Source organism: Tupaia chinensis, unplaced genomic scaffold (assembly GCF_000334495.1).
Source record: "Tupaia chinensis unplaced genomic scaffold, TupChi_1.0 Scaffold000332_1, whole genome shotgun sequence".
Classification (NCBI taxonomy): domain Eukaryota; kingdom Metazoa; phylum Chordata; class Mammalia; order Scandentia; family Tupaiidae; genus Tupaia; species Tupaia belangeri.
The window spans coordinates 705,333-720,576 of NW_006159826.1; the positions used below are offsets into that span (position 1 = coordinate 705,333).

Genomic DNA, 15,244 nt, shown 5'->3' on the forward strand with positions numbered 1-15,244 from the left:
GGGACCTCTGCTGGGACGAGGAGCACCGCGCTGGCCACTGCCAGGAGGCAAGCCAGACTGCTGGGCAGGGTCTGCCAGTAAGCGTCGCTGTCTATTCCCAGGGGCGCAGGCAGGGCACGGCTGTGTGGCCAAGTGCAGCGCTGCTGGGGCGACCAGGTCACCCTTGAGCCTGGGGAGTGGTGGCACTGGTGGTCTCATTTTTGCTCACTTGTTGCTGTTCGGGTTTTCAGTCTGATGCTTGCTGGGTGTGGATGTGTTTATAGGCAGAGGGTCACCCCAGGGAGAGGGAGGGACGGTGCAGAGAGATGGACCGTTGACAGCAGGGATCCCAGACTGCGAGCGGGGCTCTAGCCCTTCCGATATCCCAGCTCCGCCAGCAGGCCTGGGCCATACCCTGGAGGAGTCAGGGAGGCCCCATGGTACTGCGGCCAGGACAGACCTCTGCTCGTCTTCAGAAAGAGGGTGCAGGGCCGAGTGAGGCCCCTGGCACAGAAGGGCACCCCCTGGGGCACTGACAACTGGGGAGCGTAGCCCTGACCAGCTGCAGGGCGACAGGAGCTGCACAGCTGGTCCCTCTGACCAGCCCTGGGCAGCCAGCACCCCGTTCCCTCACACTCCGGCACCACCGCAGGGTGGCTCCAGACGGCAGATGGCAGCTGCTCACGCTCATGCTCACGCTTTCGGAGCCCGAGAGGCACGAGTGCCAAGTGTCGTGCCCACACGTGGTCCAGTGTCCTCAGATGTGACGCTGATGCGTTTCTGGGGAGCAGGTGGTAGTGCAGCCATCCTGGCTCCTGCTGGAACAGCCTCGCAGCTCTGGGGCTGTGCTTCAGTACAGAGCGAGGCGCCCCGGCCTCCTCCCCGTGTGAGGACCTGCTGCCTTTCCCGGGCCTGTTCTTCCCGGCAGCTGCTCCCTCGAGCGGGGTCCGCAGGAACAGCAGGGGTGCCAGGGCCCTGCCCAGCCCCAGGTCAGTGCTGCGCATGCAGCCGTGTAGCCTGTGGTGTGGGTGCCCTGCTGGGGCTCCGCCTGCAGGTGTGGGCAGGTGGGCGGCCGTGGCCACTATGGGCGCATGGTGGCTCCGGAGCCCCCACAGCTGCTGGAGGAAGCGCCGCTGCCTGCTCGGGACTCCGTCTCCTTTCTTCCTTAACCAAGAACCTCACTTCAGGTCAGAACTGGAGCGCGCCCACTGAAGGCGCCAGTCGTCGCAGGCTGCGGGGTGCAGGCGCCGAGACCTGAGTGGGAAGGTCTAGCCCACGGTCCACTTCTCGGGGTTCAAGCGGTGGTCGCTGCCCACCGGGCCGCAGTTGCTCACTCTGGATCGGATTTGCCCAAGGACCCTCTCTCCCAGAACCTCTTCACAGGCCACGCTGCATCTTCCTGCTGTTCCGATGTTGGTCCTACTCACGACTGAGAGCTTGTGCTCCCGAGAGCGAGGCTGCAGGGAGCGGCTCCCAGCAGGGTCTTGTCACCCCTGAGCCTGGCCCCTGCCCTCCAGTCCTCTGACCTCTGCTGGGCCCCCTTCGCTCCGACAGCGCCTGTGGGGCGGGAGGCGTTCTCTGGGAGCCCAGCTGTGTGCAGGGGCCCTGCCTCGTCCGGTGCTCTCTGCACCCCTCCTGTTCTGCTCTGTGCCGCCACCGTCCTCTGTGCGGAGTGGGCTGTGACCTGGTCCCGAACGCTGGGGCCATCCAGAAAGGGGTGACGTGTAGAGGTCGCTGGAGCGTCTGAGCTGCTCACGGTGTGGGTGTGGGTATGAGTTTGCACGTACGGCGGGTCTTGGGAGCAGGTGAGGGAGAGGGCCGCGTTTGTGAGGCTGAGGTGTGATAGGCGGCAGGGCCATGGGCTGGCGTGGGTCCGAGGACCCTGTGCCGTGGGAAGGAAGCAGAAGGTAGGGCCTGGTGCCGGTCCCTGCGTGTGTGGGCCTCTGTGCATGTTTCCGAAGCGTGTCCTGAGCGGCTCCAGGAAGAGAGGCCAAGGCGGTGCCCACGGCACTGGAGGAGGCTCTGAGAAGCCGGCCCCGACTGGGTGTGAGACTCCTGGTGGTGCCCACGGACGTCCTTAGCGTGGCCCACTGACCGTGAGAAGCCCTGCAGGGTAAGCTCCAGAGAGCCGAGCACAGGGTGGTCAGAGTGGCTAGCCGGAGGGCGTGCTGGCCACAGGTTTGGGCATGGCTGGGAGGGGTGTTCTGCAGAAGCGGTTCCTGGTGGTGGGAACTGCGCAGCTGGGGTGCAGGGCAGGTTGGGGGAGGGGGCCTGGGTAGGAGTGGTGGCTGTGCACGAGCCAGGCCTTGGGGGGCCGTGTGGTGCTGGCCCGTCTGCCACAGGAGGCGCCATTGTCACTGCCCTGTGGCACCGTGAGCTGGCACAGAGAAGCTGTTGGGTGCACAGCTGCCTGCAGGGCGGGGCTCGTGCTCAGGCGGGCAGTCATGGTTCCACGTGTGGCTTCAGGGTGATGACACGCTCTGCAGGCTGGGTCGGGGTCCTTGGGCGGTGGCGTGTGAGGCATTTCTGTGGCCAGTAAGGTTAGATCCTCGTGTGGAGGGGAGGGTGTTCGCTTTGCATTTGGTTCTACGTGGCTGGTCCTGTGACCTTGGCCGTTTTGACCTGTCCTCTCCCTGACCTGGCTGGAGTCCTAGTGGCTTCAGGTCTCCGTCCACACCGCAGTCCTGGCCAGCACTGAGGTACCCGTGCTCGGAGCCCAAGCTTCATCCAGAGCCGTGTTGTCAGGGTGCCCTGTGCCTCGTCTTTGTGACAGTCACGGACACGTCTTTCATCAGCGCTGCCCCCCACCCCCACTCTGTCCTTGGAATTGAACCTGTCCTTGGTCACGAGCTGACCCAGTCTGTGCCCAAGGCCGTGAGGGCCTGGCCGTCCTGGGTCGCGCGGCCCACGGCCCTTCCTGAGGTAGACAAGCCTCCCCGTGTACACGTCCTCGGCCCTGAGCTCGCGTCATGGGCCTGGTGTGTCCGAGACCGTTGCTAGGACACCAGAATCTGTTTCCCTCCTGCTATTTTTACTTTACCAGCACATTATTTTCATTTCCAGTATCGAGTTCTTGACCGTCTCCTAAAACAGAGACGCCTTAATAACGCCCCCGTGCGCTCCTGCCCGCATGCAGCTAGCTTTGGCGGGGCCCAGCCCGGCAGGTGGCACGGCGGCAGGTCAGTGTCGGAGACCGGGGAGGGCCAGACCCCATACTCCCCCTATCCTGACCTCAGGGTGTGCCCTGTGCCTCAGGGATGCACCTGGGACTCGGGCAGGCAGCGTCTGCCCTGTGGGCGTCCTGGGAAGTCGGCCTACAGGTGTAGCCCTTAGGGCTGTGAGCCGGCCATCCCCCTGTCAGGTCTGTAAGAGGTTCGGAGCCTCTGTTCGCAGCTCATCAGCCCTCAGGGGGTGGACACAGAACTGTGCGAGGCCACAGTATTTGTCACTGAGTGTGGCTGCCCACGTAAGCCTGCTCCAGGCTGTCAGGGTGAGTGCGGGGCACACGCGAGGGGACAGGAAAGCCGAGGGGCACCTCACCAGTCAGGGGTCAGGTGGGTCGTGGCAGAAAGTTCTGCCACCTGCCGCATTCCCTGTGGACTGCTGGTGGAGGGCAGGGCAGGGCAGGGCAGGGAGTAGGGGGAGCAAGGGAACTCACTGGAGGCTGACGGCAGCGCACAGCCCAGGGGGCCGGAGCCTGTCCGCTGTTTGCAGGTCGGCACGCCGGGAGCCGCTGTGGCGGACGGTGTACCTGGGGTGGACAGAGGCCTCCTGTCTTTGCTGGTGGTGAGAGCAGGCTCTAGCGTTAGCTGGCCTCTTGGCAGCCCAGTGGCCTGGCTAGTCACGTAGTGCCACCTCCCCTAGGACAGGACACAGAGCGTTCCTGGTGCTCTCAGGGCTCCGCAGGCTGTCAGGGAGCAGTGACGTGTGGTGAGGTAGGACCACTTCCGAGTACGAATCAGACGTTAGGAGGGACTGCGACCCGGGAGTCCTGTGAGGGGGACTGGTCAGCACAGGGTGCCGTGGAGATGGGCAGTATGCGTGGCGGGGTGTCAGGAGCAGTGGCCCAGAACACACTTCCAGGAGGATGTGCGGCCTGGGTGAGCAGGAGCGGCCCGGGCAGGGCTTGTGTTCTGAAAGACATGTGTGGCACGCCCGCAGGTCGTCCCGGGTGCTTGGGCCGGGGGCTCCTTTGGCTTTCTCACGCGCCCCTCCGAGCTGAGCATAGCCCACATGTAGTCCTTGGTCGCTGAGATACAGGACAAATGCACAAGTGTGTCCTGAGCTCACCTCGCTGTTCCCAGAAAGGGGCAGGCGTTGCTCGTCATCAGAGTGGCTCTCCGACCTGGCGGGGTCTGCAGAACCGACACTGCACAGAGGAGTCTGAAAAGGAGTGAGGGGTGGCTGCTGTCCTGCTCACCCAGCTGGGACCTGCCCTTCCCACGCCGCTCCTGTGCCAGAGGTCCACACCCGCGCGTCTCTCCCGTGGACTGGCTCGCCACAGCTCTTCTTCACTGTAATGGCTGCGTCGGGTTAGGGTTGTGATGACCCCCACGTCGCACGGTTTCACTCCCACGCAGCACAGCCCCTTCGCAGGGTGCGTTTCCAGCTGCTGACCCTCCCGCTGGAGTTCTTTCACGGTTTGCTTCTGCAGCTCACAGCTGGTCAATTACCTCATGGTCAGTTACTATTCGGGTTTTAAATGCCTACCTTCCAAAGAAATTTAAGGGCCAGAGGTGGCATGGGGTTCAAGTGCTGGACCCCCACATGGCCAGCCACGGTTTGACTGAGACTTGGCAGCTTGAGACTCGCCCAGCATCCCAAGAGGAGAATGGAGAAGTGATTGTGGCGTGGCCATCCCCCGGGGGTGGTTTCTTGCTCTCTCTCTCTCTTTCCCCCCCTCCCCGGCAAGCACAAGCGCCTTGCTGCAAAGCCTGTACATATATATATGCATGTATATACGGTTTTCTTGTTACCCCTTGATCCCCCTCCGGAACCCCCATCTCGGATGTGCTCTGTCCCTTTGTGTATGGCCGCGTTTGCTCCCAGCACCCCCCGTCTTCGGCCGAGTAACATTGTCCCGCAGCTGTCCTTAGGGCCAGCCCCATGCCTAGTGGTGAAGGGGCCAACCACAGTTTGAATCCTGGCCCTGGCAGCTTGAAAACCATACCCGTCATGTGTGCATGGGTCCCCAGTCCCACTGGGACAGAGCAAGAGAGGGGATGATGGCATGGCCAGGCCCCACCGGGAGAGCCGCCGCCTCCCTCTCTCTCTCCCCCTCATCTCCCCCCCTCTCCCTCTCTCTTCCCCTCTCTCTCCCCCTCCTCTCTCTCCCCCTCCTCTCTCTCCCCCTCCTCTCTCTCCCCCTCCTCTCTCTCCCCCTCCTCTCTCTCCCCCTCCTCTCTCTCCCCCTCCTCTCTCTCCCCCTCCTCTCTCTCCCCCTCCTCTCTCTCCCCCTCCTCTCTCTCCCCCTCCTCTCTCTCCCCCTCCCTCTCTCACTCTCTCTCTCTCCCTCTCTCTCTCTCTCTCTGGCAGTTGAGAAGACAGTTACCTGTATAATGCAGGTCTGGTAATAGTGAATTCTTCAACTGTTTGTCTGAGAAAAACTGCATTTATACTTCATTTTCATACGTATTTTCATTTGCCATAGAATTTTAGGTTGATAGGCGTGCGTGCGACATCCACAGCCTCCTGGCTGGCAGGGTTTCTGGTGAGAGGCCTGCAGTTTCCTCCGCGCTCATGCCTAACCTCCTTTTCCTCAGCCCCTCTGCCCCTGGTGGCCGGTAACTGGGTTACTTGTCCTGTGTGGGAGTCTTTGGTTTGTTCTGCTTGGAGTTACTGAGTTGAATGTGAGGTGGTCCGGTTTTCAGAACCTTGGACAGCGCTGGTCATTGTCCCTGCAGGTTGCCCGTCTGCCCCTTCGGGAGTCTCTGGCGGTTTACACAGGTCACTGAACTGGCCGTGGCTGTGGCCTCTGTGCCTCTGGGGTGGCCTCTGTCACTGTCTCGGAGCTGCCTCACCTGCTCCTGAATGTGTGGCACATCTGAATCCCATCCTGATAGTTCGGGTCTTCCAAGGAACAGAAGCCAAAGGGCTTCGGTGAAGAAGGTCCTTACTGGGGAGCCCCTGCCTGCAGAGGGCCCGGATGGGCCTGAGATGGCAGGTCTGCCCTTGGCCCTGGTGCCTGCCTCTGCCAGGAGGGTGCAGGGAGAGACCGGGAGAGCCTTGCCAGGCTGGCGGAGTGCCCCGGAGCCAAAGGCCCCTGCCAGAGGAGCCCTGCAGTCTCAGCCATGCTGCGCCCCAGCATGGGGCTTGTGGTACCTGCCACGCTTCTGCCCACTGGTGGGTTTATTTCAGGAACCCTTTTTTCTAACTGGGAGTCCCTGAACCCCTCTGGGCTGCCCCGGCTGTGACCTTTGCCCCTCTTCCCGAAGCTGGTCCCTTTCTGCATGCTGTCCTGGCTGTGTGCAGTTCAGGCGGGTTTCCCACCTGCACCCCGCATCGCTGGCCCAGGTTGCCCACATATGTCCCAGTGTGCTCTGCGCTCTCTTTGGCTTCTGAAGCCGGAGGTGACGGGACTGGCTTTGACTCACACCTCTCAGAGCAGTCAGCACACAGCCCTTGTTGTAGAAGGAATCCGTGTCCCTTCCAGGAGGAAGAGGGCCAGCAGGTGCTTCTCCCCTAGTGACCTTTGTCCCAGCGCCTGGCCTTTGAGCTTGGCTTCTCTGAGTTGTGTGCACAAGAGAAGCTGCAGGAGGGCCTCCTGGTGCACAGACCAGCTGGCCAAGACAGGCGCCCTCCTGCTACCTGAGCTTGCCCGGCCATAGTCCGAGTCACACAGGTGCACCTTCCACCATGGGCCTCGAACCTGGCGGAGCGCCGAAAGCCCTGTCCTGCTTTTGCTCCATGCCTGGCACAGGGCTGGTGCCGTGTACTGAGCAGCTGCTGTGGAAGATGCAGGTGTATGCCAGGCGCCGGAAACAGCCCTGCTGCCCCGAGCGTCCTGCTCCCTCTGCCCAGCCCGTGGTCAGCACAGCTTTCAGAAAGAGCTAGAGTCAGTACTCGGACTCTGCAGACCCCATCGCAGTTGCTGGCCTCTGCCCCTGGGGTGTGGTGGCCTCGGGCAGGACCACGTGCTGCACAGCCTTCCCTGTATACCGCCGGCAGGCCAGTCAGGTCTGTGGCTGCCGTCTGCTGGCTCCTGTACCAGGCAGCGGAAGGCTGGCCATGTGGTCACGTTCGTGGGGTTGGAGCCCTGAGTCAGCCCTGCAGGTGGGGACAGCAGAGTCCCCTGCATCCCGCAGTTAAAGGCCACTCGAACAGCCATGTCAGCATCTGTCCCTTGGCCTCTTTCTCGATTTGCCTTACGCAAGCAATTCCTTGTCCAGGAGTTGATCTTGAGCACCCCGTCTGGCTGGCGGCAGGCAGAGTGCTGCTGACAGTGGGGACCCTGGGAAGGCAGGGCTGTTGCCAGGTACAGCACACCCGGCGGGAAGGGGCGGATCACGCACCGCGTGGCCTGGAGCCAGACCACATGGGCTCAGATTCCAGACCTGTGAGCTGGCTGGCTAGCCATGTACCCCTCACAAGTTATTGATCTCTCCTTTTTTAAAAGGAAAAAAAACCCGTAAAATCAATACACGAAGTACTTGCATTTCCGTAAGACTGGAAAGGCACAGAAGACGTGCAGATGAGAGGGGCTCCCCACCCCCAGAGCAGCCTGCTTTGTGTTTCTTCCGAATGTGGGAGGGGAGTGTGGTACCCCAAGTGTGGCTGTAATAACCCCTGCTTCCCCGCAGCTGCCGGGCCGCAGGTACCACCCTGGCTACAACGCTGACGTGGGCGACAAGTGGATCTGGCTGAAGTGAGCGGCCGCCCCGCCTGCGCCAGCTGCGTCCGGTGACGGAGAAGCTTCCAGCCTGCCCGATGGCCCGGACTCTGCAGCTGTAAATTAGGGCAAAGCTCGTGACCCACAGACGCGCAGTAGAAGAGACAGACGCACCGAGAGCACTGGTCTGGAGCGCCACTCACGGAGCCGGAGAGGCCCCTGCTCAGGGCTCGGCCTTCCGGCTGTTCCCTGGGGCCCGTGATATCGCTGGACAAGACACGTCTGTCCTGGAAGCGTGGCTGTTCGGGGCCACATGGGCTTTGTTCACTGCTGCTTCAGCCTTCGAGAAATAAAACGGCTGCTGTGGCCCTTCTCCCGGTGTGCTTCTGCGTGTGTGGTCCCCTCCCCGTCCCGCGTGACCCATGCCGTCTGGCTGCTTTCTTCCAGACGCTGCGTTCCGGTGAAGTCTGTGTGTCCTGTCCCTCGTAGCCACTTACCTGCTTCACTGAGTGGAGACGAGGGAGGAGGGTCCTGCGTAGCTGCCGGGCAGCCCGCTTGTCTTCAGAGACCTAGGCCAGGCCATGTGATGGCACCCTGCTGGTCCCCTCGCCCCGCCCTGGGAGGGGTGCCGAGGGGAGGTGGGAGGGATGGAAGAGGGGGTCCTGTCCGGCAGGGGACTGCAGTGGGCTGCAGTGTGAAGACCCTCTTGGGCTGCCCCTTGGGTAGGAAAAAAAAGGAAACTTAAAAAGCCAAACTTCCAAGTGAGTCCCCTCTCTTTCTCTGGATGTCGCTGGGTTTGCTAGCCAACACAGACCCTCATTCCAAGCAGAAACCGGAAACCTGAGGGCCCTCCTGTCCTCCACGGCAGAGGGACGCAGAGGGCCACCTGCAGCCGGCGCTGGTGCATCACTTCAGGAGAGGTGTGGCGGGCATGCGGGTGCCGGCCTGCCCTGTGGGTAACGAGGCCAGGTGGGGAGGGAGCCCGCCTGCCGCCTGCCCAGGCCAGGACTGAACTAATGCAAGGGGACATCGTGCTCAGCCATGGCCAGAGGCTGGGCCCAGAGTGGAGGCAGTGTCTGGCCACTGCTTGGGTCCTGCAGGTGGGCCTGGGCAAGGCTACCTGGATAGATGGACACTGTCCAGCAGCGTCCAGGAGCCTCCGTGTGGGAGGAGGCCCCAGCCTGCACCCCCAGGACCCTGGCTCTGGGTGGCAGGGTGGGGACCATGCTGCCACCCTCAGTAGGATGAGGTGGGATTTCCAGAGTGATTGGCCCGCTGGGGTGCCGGCAGGCTTGGGGTGCATGGGGCAGAGTGGGAGGCAGAGCTCTTGGGGCTAAAGTCTGGCTGGGGCTGGCCCTGGCTCTGGCCCTGGCCCTGGCCCTGGCCCTGGCCCTGGCCCTGAGCAGTGAGGGCCACAGGGAACGCAGGAGGCAGGAGCTGGGAGCACCTGGGTCCCTGCGCTGGGTCCTGTGTGTTAACCATGGTGGGCCCAGGCTGTGTCCCTGGAGGGGACAGTGATGCCAAGGGAAGCCTGCTAGCCAGCTAGCCCACCTGGGCATCGGTGTAGCTAGGCAGTGGCCGTGGGAGGGCCGGAGCTGGGCCTGGGCTCAGTCTGTGAACAATGGAGCAAAGGAAAGAGCAGATGTGGGGGACCCGGCCACGTGGGTCACACAGGCAGCCCCAGAACCTGTTCAGCAGAAGGCGGGTCTGAGCAGGGCCAGGACGGGAGGTGGAGAGGCCCAGGGCAGCCTGGAGGGGAGAAGGAGCTCGGGCTCAGATGGGAGGGAGGGAGGGAGGGAGGGAGTCAGGAGGAGGGGCGCAGCTGGGGCGGGCCAGGCTCCTCAGGCTTTTACCGCTGGGCTTGACCCTGAGGCTTCCAGAGCCTCCAGAGTGGTTCACCCAACAGGTTCCCCAGGTGTGGTTCGGGGGCCTGGGGCCGGGTTTGGAATGGGGACCCAGGAGGGCCCCAGGAAGAGGCTGGGAGCAGGTGGTGGGCCTGGTCAGGAGGTGCCAGGAAGGAGAGCAGACGGTGGGGTGTGCCGGACACTCGGCTGCCCCCTGGTCAGCCTGGCCTCACTTCCACCAGTCCCTGGTGCTGGCCAGAGGCCTTGGCATCTTTGAGCCGGAAGAAACACCTGGGCACTAGTGCTGCCCAGTGCTGCCCAGTGTTGCCCAGTGCTGTCCTGTGCTGCCCAGTGCTGTCCTGTGCTGCCCAGTGCTGTCCTGTGCTGCCCAGTGCTGTCCTGTGCTGCCCAGTGCTGTCCTGTGCTGCCCAGTGCTGTCCTGTGCTGCCCAGTGCTGTCCTGTGCTGCCCAGTGCTGTCCTGTGCTGCCCAGTGCTGTCCTGTGCTGCCCAGTGCTGTCCTGTGCTGCCCAGTGCTGTCCTGTGCTGCCCAGTGCTGTCCTGTGCTGCCCAGTGCTGTCCTGTGCTGCCCAGTGCTGTCCTGTGCTGCCCAGTGCTGTCCTGTGCTGCCCAGTGCTGTCCTGTGCTGCCCAGTGCTGTCCTGTGCTGCCCAGTGCTGTCCTGTGCTGCCCAGTGCTGTCCTGTGCTGCCCAGTGCTGTCCTGTGCTGCCCAGTGCTGTCCTGTGCTGCCCAGTGCTGTCCTGTGCTGCCCAGTGCTGTCCTGTGCTGCCCAGTGCTGTCCTGTGCTGCCCAGTGCTGTCCTGTGCTGCCCAGTGCTGTCCTGTGCTGCCCAGTGCTGTCCTGTGCTGCCCAGTGCTGTCCTGTGCTGCCCAGTGCTGTCCTGTGCTGCCCAGTGCTGTCCTGTGCTGCCCAGTGCTGTCCTGTGCTGCCCAGTGCTGTCCTGTGCTGCCCAGTGCTGTCCTGTGCTGCCCAGTGCTGTCCTGTGCTGCCCAGTGCTGTCCTGTGCTGCCCAGTGCTGTCCTGTGCTGCCCAGTGCTGTCCTGTGCTGCCCAGTGCTGTCCTGTGCTGCCCAGTGCTGTCCTGTGCTGCCCAGTGCTGTCCTGTGCTGCCCAGTGCTGTCCTGTGCTGCCCAGTGCTGTCCTGTGCTGCCCAGTGCTGTCCTGTGCTGCCCAGTGCTGTCCTGTGCTGCCCAGTGCTGTCCTGTGCTGCCCAGTGCTGTCCTGTGCTGCCCAGTGCTGTCCTGTGCTGCCCAGTGCTGCCCAGTGCTGTCCCAAGTGCCCGCTGTCATCACAGCCCTCCTACCAGCCTCCGGAGCCTGGCAGGGCTGGGTCGTGGCTCACTCTCACTGGTGGCCTTGGAACCTGTTTCCCCGGGATGCAGAGGGCGTGGGGCATGCTGGGCGTCCCTGCACAGTCCGTCAGTACAGCTGGCCAGCCTCTGTGGGTGGACTGCACCGGGAGTGAGAAACCCCAGGACGGAGTGGCGGACGAACAGCCGACGGGAGTCGCAGGTCCCGGTCTGGGTCCCCTCCCTCCGTGGGTCCATGCATGATCATGACACTTGTTATCAGAGGAAAGCAAGAGCAGCCGTGCCCGTTCCACGGGAAGGTTAAATCGGCACGGTTTGCTCGTTTGCCCTTTCCGCCCACATCGTTCTTCCTCGCGTTTGGTGCTGCCCACCCCAGGCAGCACTGTTTCCAGTGGCCCTGGCGGGAGTTGGCATCATCGTCGTCATCATCCTCGTATGCACATCGGCTCTCCCTAGAGTACATGCCGGGCAGGGCAGAACTGCCAGCTCCCACCAAGGGGAAGGCCTTGGTCACTTTCCCAAGGAGCTTGCCAGTCCAGCCCCGCCTGCATTGCACCGACGCGGGGTCCAGCCGTGTGCTGTGGGGTGCATTGGTCCTTGGTGTTGCGTTACATTTTCCTTCTTCCTTCTTCCTTTTAAAATGTTTGGTTCATTTTGTTTGTCCTAGAGAGTGCCTGTGCACACCCAAGAGTGAGGATGCAGAGAAAGCTCTCGCAGGGCCCTGGTACACCACCGTCCCAGCCTCCCAGCTCCTCGGCCTCTCGGGTGTGCGGGGCCCTGCGTATTCTCAGGCCGACCAGGAATGCAGACCTGCGCCGGCCCTGCGCTCCCAGCACTGCAGTGCCGTGAGCTGCCGACTGCCGGGCTGGCCCGCTGCTCTTTTCCACTCAGAGCTTTCCCAGCCTTGGCTCTGGGGAGTGAGCAGAAACCCCTCAGTGACATCGGAAGTCCCCAGTCAGATATGTCCTTGAAAAAAAAAATTCTCGAGAATATATATTACAAAAATGTACGTACAAGACACCAAATGTCCTTCAACCCAGATGGCCCTTGTAGAATTTGATCTTATTAATAGCAGATCACGGTAAACAGATTTTGGTGCACGTTGACACGAGAAGGTCTTTTTCACAGCATGAAAACCCATTTCTCAAGTCAAAATTGTCTCTTTTGTATATAGCATTGCTTTGGCAATACAGAGTCTTTTGTGATTCCAGAAAATGTTGTAACTTTGTTTATATTTTCTGAAGAACGTTGCTGTAATTTTTTAAAGTTTGTCCTTTCTTAAAGACATTCAAAGACAGCAGAACGAAGCAGAATCACAGAACGTCCTGCCCCCAATCTCTAATAGAATAGAAAAGGAGGAAAAATAGTGAAAGAATCTTAGTAAAAAACTAACAAGGCCAATATGTTAGAATTGGGAGCCAGGAAAAGATGGGAGATTCTGGCGCCGAGCAGAGGCGTGGTCAGCAGGGCTGCGTGCCCCCAGAGCTCGCTGGGGAGTGACCAGAGCCTCTCTAGGGAGCATGCAGAGCCCAAGGAGCCTCACTCATTACAGAAAGTCATGAAGCATCTGGCAGAATGGGATTCCACTACAGGCCAGGAGGGAGGGAAGACTCCAGGGTTGCAGGGGCCGTGAGCGTGGCCCAAAGCCTGGTGTGGACACTCCACTCTCTCCCAGGGAGGCCAGCTGTGTCCTGGTCCAGAACACTTTGGGGGGTTCAGAAGCACAAGCTTAACTAACATCTTAACAAACCTCCATGCAGCCTCATGGAGCTGTTCTTCGACCTCCATGACCTTGAGCTCCTCGAAGGCAGCCAGAATGCAGACTGCCTTCACACCATGGCCAGGTGCTGTGGAGAGTGTTAGGAACTTGCCAGTAGTACGTCACGTGTATGAGACCTGGCCAGAGCTGCCCGAGCTTAAACAGGATGGAAAGAAAAGTGGTGGGCAGGGCAGGCCGTGCGTAAGCACACCACACAGGAGCAGATGCCTGGGAAGGACCAGCACGTGCGTGTGTGACTGTGGGAGAAGCAGCTAATGAGCCGAAGAAGACCCCCGCGTCGCCGAGAGCGTGCTTTGATGAGACCTTGAATTCAATAAAATACATGTAAGAAATATATCAAATAAAAGGCTAATGAAAGAAAGAAACCAGACCACAAGGGCAAGTTAAAAATGAAAGCAGCACCAGTAGAGAGTAAGCATGGGGGCCAGCAGGTGCCGTGGTGGTTAAGGCCACTGGACTCCCACATGGCTGCCTGCAGCTCAAGTCCCAGACCTGGCGGCTTGCTTTCTCACTTTCTCTCTCTTTTTCTTTCTATCCCTCTCTGATCAAATTAAAATAAATAATTTAAATAGTTAGTTTTTAAAAAATTAATAAAATAATTCTTTGAAAAAAAAAAACCAGTAACAAATACATGATCAACAGCAAGGACCCAGCTATACCAGGCTGAGGTCAAGCCATTGACTGCCCTGCTGACTCAGAGCCGAGGGCGAGGCCAGCAGCAGTGTCTGGGTCTCCTGGCTGAGTCTTAGTACCCTGCAGTGCGGACGGCCTTAGATGGCCTTAGCTAGTGAGGTAAGTGAGGGTAAGTGCGGCACAGAGGAAAACAGCTGGACTTTTATTATAGACTGTGTCTGTAAACCTGACTTACAAATAGGTAAAGACAGTCCAGCATAGGAATAATTGGTGCTCACAAAGTAGCAGTTCCGACCGATGGCGTAGAAAACGAGTGTGTACACGTGTGATCTTTCTGTACACGGGACCGAGTGTGTACACGTGTGATCTTTCTATACACGGGACCGAGTGTGTACACGTGTGATCTTTCTATACACGGGACCGAGTGTGTACACGTGTGATCTTTCTATACACGGGACCGAGTGTGTACACGTGTGATCTTTCTATACACGGGACCGAGTGTGTACACGTGTGATCTTTCTATACACGGGACCGAGTGTGTACACGTGTGATCTTTCTATACACGGGACCGAGTGTGTACACGTGTGATCTTTCTATACACGGGACCGAGTGTGTACACGTGTGATCTTTCTATACACGGGACCGAGTGTGTACACGTGTGATCTTTCTGTACACGGGACCGAGTGTGTACACATGTGATCTTTCTATACACGGGACCGAGTGTGTACATGTGTGATCTTTCTATACACGGGACCATTTCCCCCTAAATAGAGTATTTTAAAATCAAAAGTACAGACCATTATGGTGCAGAAATATTTCAGACTTAGGAAATGTACAAGTTTTACTTCCATTTGCCTATGGGAAAAACAAACTAGCCTTAAGGTAAATTAAATACAGTCGTAAGTCGTATCCGTAGTAAGGTCCCACTTGATGGAAGTATGCCAGTCCTTCTATTTGAACACACAGAGCTATGCCAGAAGGACATTCACTCTTCTGTTGTGTAGTTTTGTATAGGGTGCACACATGTGCGTGAGAGGGAGAAAGGCTGAGAAAGCACCCCTGGGGGCGTGGCCACACCGCAGTCCCTCCCCCATTCTCCTGGGCTTTTGGGCGTGCATGCACATGCATCGGGTGTAATTTTCAAGCTGCTGAGTCTGGGACTTGAGCCACACAGGCAGCCATGTGGGATCCAGCCACCTAAACCACGCTGCTGGCTGGCCCAGTATTCACTTATGCTAATGATTTTTCTGAAGAGAGGAATTTGAGATTATTCCTGTATTTCTCTTAAACCATTTTGTTTTGACCACAAAGGTGAACTTGTGGGGGAGGGGGATCTTCTAAGGACAAAGGAAGATGCAGGGCAGGCTCAGCATTGAAGTATGCACGTTCGACATTTAGTGAGCTCGTGCCCTGTGTCCATAGCCACTTAGCAGTTCTCTGACTTCACGCACTCCTGCGTCTCTCAGCCCAGGAGGCCAGAGCACACCTGTAAATCCGTAGCAGCCTTATGATAAGTTACCTCATGAGTTACCCACTCAAAAGTGGTGGAAGTGTGTGTACCCATACAAGGAAGACTCAGAGACTAAGCCGGATATGAGGAAGAACCCCCAGAAATTCGGGGCTCAGCCTGTGGATGTGAACCTGCTGAGTCAATGCTGGCACAGAGTAAATCGCTGTCCTGCAAAACCCTCGGTGTCCTGTCTCTTGCTGAATATATCCTGCAACAAAATACCCACGGAGGTGAGTTCCTGGCGCGTTGCCATGCTCCAGCATTTGTTAGTAAATGTGCTCACACGTACCTGCACACTGTCTCACCTCCTAAACAGAGGCAATCATTCTTGTGATCCATATGC

The 15,244-nt window shown here is 59.6% G+C and overlaps 1 protein-coding gene across 1 annotated transcript in view; it reads left to right on the top strand.

Annotated features, from left to right (window-relative positions):
* The window catches only part of NDUFA10 (NADH:ubiquinone oxidoreductase subunit A10), a 37,759-nt gene extending 29,579 nt beyond the window's left edge, over nt 1-8,180 (top strand). The window contains exon 10 of the mRNA XM_006151933.3: nt 7,779-8,180. Within this exon, the coding sequence (XP_006151995.1) occupies nt 7,779-7,847 (69 nt within the window). The 3' untranslated portion in view covers nt 7,848-8,180. The remainder of the gene's footprint in view (nt 1-7,778) is intronic.
* The last annotated feature ends 7,064 nt before the right edge of the window (nt 8,181-15,244 follow it).